This window comes from Styela clava, chromosome 5, assembly GCF_964204865.1.
Source record: "Styela clava chromosome 5, kaStyClav1.hap1.2, whole genome shotgun sequence".
NCBI lineage: Eukaryota > Metazoa > Chordata > Ascidiacea > Stolidobranchia > Styelidae > Styela > Styela clava.
In genome coordinates, this window is record NC_135254.1 from 13,266,519 (window position 1) to 13,272,919 (window position 6,401).

General features: G+C 37.9%; 1 protein-coding gene across 2 annotated transcripts; it reads left to right on the forward strand.

Moving 5' to 3' along the window:
- On the forward strand, positions 1-5,386 carry LOC120345039 (transmembrane protein 114-like). 2 transcript variants are annotated; one of them, XM_039414411.2, is made up of 4 exons: positions 13-326; positions 2,426-2,494; positions 3,122-3,259; positions 5,112-5,386. In XM_039414411.2, the coding sequence occupies exons 1-4, from the start codon at positions 107-109 to the stop codon at positions 5,303-5,305; spliced, it is 621 nt and encodes a 206-aa protein (XP_039270345.2). In that variant the 5' UTR covers positions 13-106; the 3' UTR covers positions 5,306-5,386. The 2 variants fall into 2 exon arrangements, with proteins under 2 accessions (XP_077969027.1, XP_039270345.2); XM_078112901.1 differs by lacking the exon at positions 2,426-2,494 and having other exon boundaries at positions 1-326.
- The last annotated feature ends 1,015 nt before the right edge of the window (positions 5,387-6,401 follow it).

A 6,401-nucleotide genomic window follows, 5' to 3' on the forward strand; every position in this document is an offset into this window, starting at 1 on the left:
GTTGATAGCACTCAACGCATGAGGCTTGCTAGAGCCCATGCGGTACCAACGATGATATTCCTATTGAAACATTTATGGTAAACATAGTCATCGGATCAAATTGAAAATGAACAAAGCAGGTTTGATTTTTATCGCAATATTCAGTGTGGGTTCATTGGTATGTCTTAGTTTAGCAGCCGGAACTACTTTCTGGTTTGGAGTAAGACATTTGGATGGTGATGACGCTGTGCTGAATTACACAAAAGGGTTCCAAGAACCCGAATATCGTTTTACCTTTTTCACTGGATTGTGGATGACATGCTACGACAAGGAAACGCCCGCAAAAGGTGAATAAAATCGTTTATGATAATAACGGTAAATCCAATAAAAGATATCGGATTAAATATATTCTGTGGATAGAAAACTATTGAGAGGCCCAATAAGAATAGCTGTAGGCCTGCTTGTCGTCCTGTATGCGGGGTTCCACATTTTGGCTCACAATCGAACTTTAAATGATGTAATGTACTTTGAGCAATGCAATGTACTACGCTGAATAATTTCATGAAAGCAAAATTTAATTTTTCCAGAGAGATGTAATAATAATGATCGAATTATTAGGGATGTGACTTCGAAGAAGTTTCACAAGATATTTTACCCTACTCTTCGAAGTTATAAGACTGTGCTAGATATGTTTAATGAAAGTCCTAATACATATAAGAATAAGAGCATCTATGGACTTCACAAACTGAAGGCCAGTGAAAGGTACTCACTTGCAACACAGTTGAAAATAGATTAACTAATATACCGATACACACGCGTTTCATCCTGGTAGTTGTGCGGTTAGTTACAGTTTGTAGTGAAATAATATCATCAAAAATCTGAAAATTCGTGACTAATGACTTCGGAATTATTACTGTTTGGTGTCATCACTTTATTGTATTGTTTTTCTAGATAAATTCCGAATCCATTTAGGTCAGAGGTGACGAATCCATTTGCTCTCGCGGGCCATTTTATCAGTCACCGCTGAGTAAGCGGGCCGCACAACTTTTCAGTCATATATAGTATGATGCCTATTAATTTTCATCAACAAAAACGAACAACAGTATCCATAAAGATAAAGTTATCTAATGATATATATATTGCAGTATAAAATAAAACATTTAATTCAGGTTTTGCTTAGTGAAATTTTTGGAAAGTTTTTTGCTTTACTAAGCGCTTCATATTAGAACGAAATGACGATTTCGAATATCTAAACTACATACCAAGATTTTCGTCCGTCAGTCTTGATCTGTCATCTCACTCGGCCGCGCGCTCCGCTCGGCTGTTGGAGATCCGAATTTCCGTTCGAAAAATGAAGCATTCTTGACTCGAATGTTTTTGTCGACTACTGAGGTATCACTGTACAATCAATTTATATTGTACTACTAAATTATAGAGTTTAATATTTCATTGCAGACCTAGGGATTTTTCTAACGTTGATATCTCGAAAATAATCTTGGGTGGTACTATTATGATAAAGCGGAGTCAGTGTTGCAAGAACACATCAAATTTTTATAATTCTCAACATCGCTGAAATACGAATCAAAACTAAATATAATCGGGCTGTCTGAAACACTTTGTATGGTCGTGATATTTCATAGTAATGTTTATATTCTGTCGACGCAACCGCAGGTTACATTAACACACAATTGAATTAATATAAAACAAAACATTTTAAATAGACTCAGATTTGTCGTCAACAAATTTCACATTAGTGGCGAGGGCTTCGTACAAAAGAGCCGTATTTTGCAAGCCTCCGGATACAGAAGTTAAATAAACGAATCCATCCTGTAACGATTAACTGATGTAGGCATAAAATGTAGGCATTTATTCAAGATCTCCCATTATTTTAATCATTGACCTGAAGTTATAAACTTTTTATTATTTTTAAATGTCCCGTGTATCGTGCGCCGAAACATTAGATTTTCGCAAAGTGAGGTAACACCTTTTCCCCTAATCCTTATGCGTTTGTTGATAAGCCAACGTAACTAGGCTAAGTCATCGGTCATTTTGATTCATTGTTGATCAAACAAAACAAGATGTATTGTATCAGTATCAGTAATTTATTTTTTCCACCATTTAAAAATACGCAAGGTACATATACAGAATAAAATAAAAGAAGAATAGCATTTCAGGGTGGAGGGAAATGCTGAAAAACCAAATAGCAAGTAGCGTTGTCAGTAATATAGGTAATACTGGCGTTCCCATTTTATATGTACAGTCTCTGAAGGTTTATGATTTCAAGCCAAACATAAACTGAATCGTCTGAATGCTTCGCGGGCCGCACAAAATTCTTTGGCGGGCCGCAGGTTCGTCACCTCTGATTTAGGTAGTAGGTGAATGTTACAAGCAATATTTGTGTAGTAAAGAAAACTTCAAATTTTAAACTTTGAACATTTTATCACAGTACGGCGTGAAGCATCACTCAGAGGAAACTGCACCATCGACTATGATTTTCCCACTCGCGAAATAGAAGGTAATTCGGTCAGTTCTAAAATATATTTCAGTCTAATTCTTGACCTCCCAGGAAGGAACATTTTGAAATATTCCACTTTTTTCGTTATTGCCTCATCGGTATGCAAACGGGAACATACCTAATGGGAGACTTTTGATATGGTAGAAACTCGATTACAATTGCAGCACCGCGGATTTACTAACAAGTGTGCTCGCCAAGTTCCTAAAACCCTCGGAAGTTTCCGCCGCGTGCTGCAAAGACACAAAATAGGTTTGATAATATGATGGCGGAGTGAAGAACTTCATTTCCCGGCTGAAATGCACGGATTTAAACAGATATGACACAGAGCAACAAAAACAAACCAGACCTTGACAACAAACAGACCAGAAGATAGAATCCCATGATTCAGTGTCGTGAGGTGAAACAAGAGATGGTCGGAGTCGAGCTAGAATAGTCAAATCTGACGCATTGATCAATATTTTAGTCGAAACAACAGCTCCGACTGCGCAAACCCCTGCACGCGGTTCTTGGACAATATAACTAAATAAACCAACAAAAAAGAGCAATTTTGCATTCCCGTTACACGATTAAATATTGCATAATGTAATACCCACTTTCATAAAAAAGCAACAAATAACTGTTTTACAGATTTTTCTCGAGCAAGTATAGTTTGTATAATGCTATCAATTGCTGTCACGATATTGGGATGTTTGACTGCAGTTACCGGAATAGTAGCAAAGAACAGATCAGCTTTATTTCACTCGGGCCTTCTATATTTTGCATCCGGTAAGTCTAGTAGTATATCTGTGTTGGTATTAGAAGCCCATCCATAGCTTTATAGTATACACGTTGCACAAACTCATGTTACTATCGCAGCACGTATCGATCGATACACATGCATTAGTAATATACAAACTGACACAGATCGGATGCGAAGCTAAATGTATCACACTTATGTATTATATGTACAAACATACACGAATGCCGGTCCAATCGTATTTTAGGAGGTCATTTAAACCCTTATTAATATTTAATATATGTTGTAAGCGCACACTCATGTTTCAATTTAACGTTGTGTTCACTCGTGCGGTGACCACGCACAACTTCTTCAGTTTTTGCCATTGATCCGATTGCTTTTTGGACACGTAGTGGACATAACGATCGTTTCAATATTATGTTGTTGTTGTTGTTGTTGTTCTTGTTCTTTGACACGTTTTTAAAAAGTCGCTTTTCTCTTCGAATACTGGACCAATTGCTTTGAAATTTTCAGTGGTTGAAGATAAAATTTTTCTCCAGAAGGCTATTACTTTTTTTTTGCTATGACGTCATCAAAATTATTGCCATTGGGTGGCGCTACGTGTCCATATATTTGAGCATAGCTCTCTTGTTTCCTTTGTGTTCGCCCACTTTAGAGTTCGTCTCCCATTCTGTGGATTTGGTCTGCTAGCTAGTAGACTTGTTGGCTCACTTCTCCGCAGCAGCCGGATCTCGCGCATGTTCTCCGTATTATAAACGACCTTAGACCTAAGTGAAAATCGCTCTTTCCACCAAACTTTGCCCGCTGAAGGCTATTTTTCCGTTGCCGTATGTCACTGTCACTAGTCATGGCCTGTCTGCTCATTATTGGAGTTTTATACTGTCCAATTTTACCTCTGATAAGTATCTATCCATCAATCTGAGCTGCTATCGTTTCGACTTACGCTTGCTTTGGCTCAACGGACCAGTTTGCTATACCGATTCTTCGCGACACGCAATGCTTTACGTCACAGGGTCCGCCAACCTTTTAGGCCGACGGGCCACATTTAGTTTACTAATAATTGCGCGGGCCACTCAACATGGCAATTATGTTCTAGTTTTGCTACACTGACCAAAAGTTAATGAAAAAATAAACAAAACCCTCGCACCAAACTTTCTCAATAATAAGAACAATAAAAAAACAAAGATACAGTAAAGTCAACAAAGTTTTTTCTACACGTAGAAATTTTAATGTGAAGTTTGGCACTGTTTTTCGCTAACAAGTTTGTCAATATTCGCTGAAAAGGACGATGTAGCAATGCGAAGCGAATTTTACATATGACTGTCAGAAATTAGTGATCTCACAGGGGATTCTGACATGGTTCATCTGTGAAAAAACTTGCTTGTACGAGTACGTGCTGCCAAATTGTGAGGTCATCAAAACTGCCATTTTGCTCTAGTGTGTAAGCTACTATTTATGTATCGATATCTTCCAGTTGGTGATGGCACTCATGGCTCGTTTGAAAGGGCTAGCAGAGCGCATTTCAGGAAAATGAACAACTTGTTTGTATCAAATCTTCATATTAGCTACATCACTCGAAAAATAGAAGTTTTACTAAATTTTTTTTTTATTTAACTTTGAAAATACAGCGCGGGCCACTCGAAACTCCTCGGCGGGCCACATGTGGCCCGCGGACCACGGGTTGGACGACCCTGCTTTACGACTTACGTCACATCTTACCTTCCTAGGCGCCTCCAGGACCTAGGTTACTATTACAACTGACACTTTGATGTTGCCAACTTTTCCACAATTTCATCGCCGGTCGTCAAAAAGGATTGTGAAATTAGATTGTTTTTCCATCACCATACGTTGTAAAATTTATAATATGTTTTTGCATCGCAGCGGTTTGCTCTCTGATCGGAAACTGCACCTTCACGGCAAGAATTCTTCTGCAATTCGATGCTTCTGTTCTCCCGCCAAACGTTACAGAAGAGTTTGGTTGGTCTTACATTTTATCGTGGGCATCTCTAGGAGCGCAAGTTATATCTGGATCGATACTAGTCAAATGTGGTCGAACGTATGAAGACAAAGAATAGAATTAATAACGATATTGCTTTGTGTTGTCTGAATATTAATTAACCTTGTTACATTTTGTAAATAACTACTGAAGATTAGAATTGTTTGGTGATGGCATGAATGCCGGACTCGATGCGCCGATGTGGCAAGTCTAAATCACACAAACTCATTGGCATCAATTTGAATTTCAGAAGCTGTAATGTAAGGTCAGGGCGTTGAAACTCTTACAAGGCGTGAAAAAAAAATGAATCATTCTGGGAATATTTTCATTATTCATAGTTGGTTCAAGAAATTTGTAAGCTTGAATTGGCAGCAAATAGCATGTGGGATCTCATATAATAGAGTACTTAGCAATGTTGATATAGCATTTACTTACATTCATTTATCTGTTTAACAAACAACCTGACTGGATCACGATATCAGGAAACATACGGAATTGACAGTAGAATTTTAAACGCAGAAATAGAACACCCGCTCGTTCAGCCTAAGAGAAGTTAGTTGGACATGTAAACGTATGAATAACCTGTGTCAGTTTGTCAGTCCTGTTCGAATGGCTATTTATTCCAATTGCTTGGATATGGTTCCTGAAGAAGACATAGCAACTGCATCAGCCTCCCAAGGACAATACCATCAAGAAGCATTAACGGCATTAAGAAAAAGTTTCAGTAGATAATGCCATATTTCAATTACCGCCTTGTTGACACATTCCGGAACCCGAATACAAAGGGTCATTAAATGAAATAATTTACTCAGGAACAGTAATCAGTTGGTAACAATGCGTTTTTTTTATATTTATTGTGGCCTGGAGCTCTGTAGATAAGTCTACCTTTCCTCGGGATCCATAACACCAAAGTATGAGAACCCCTGCCCTACAGCACCAATATATGGTGCCCTGTCAAACGTGATCCTAATGCATGACCCAACGAGACTAGCCTACTTCATAATATCAGCACCAAATACACCACTCAAATTATACACTAGAACTTGCAAGATTCTTGTATCCAAATCATTTTCTTTAGTTCTGAAATCAACTAAATAAATTCCTTCATATTACCACGCCTGAAATATCCTAATTTCGAAATTGAAGTGACATAATTATTTACAAGCAAATATATA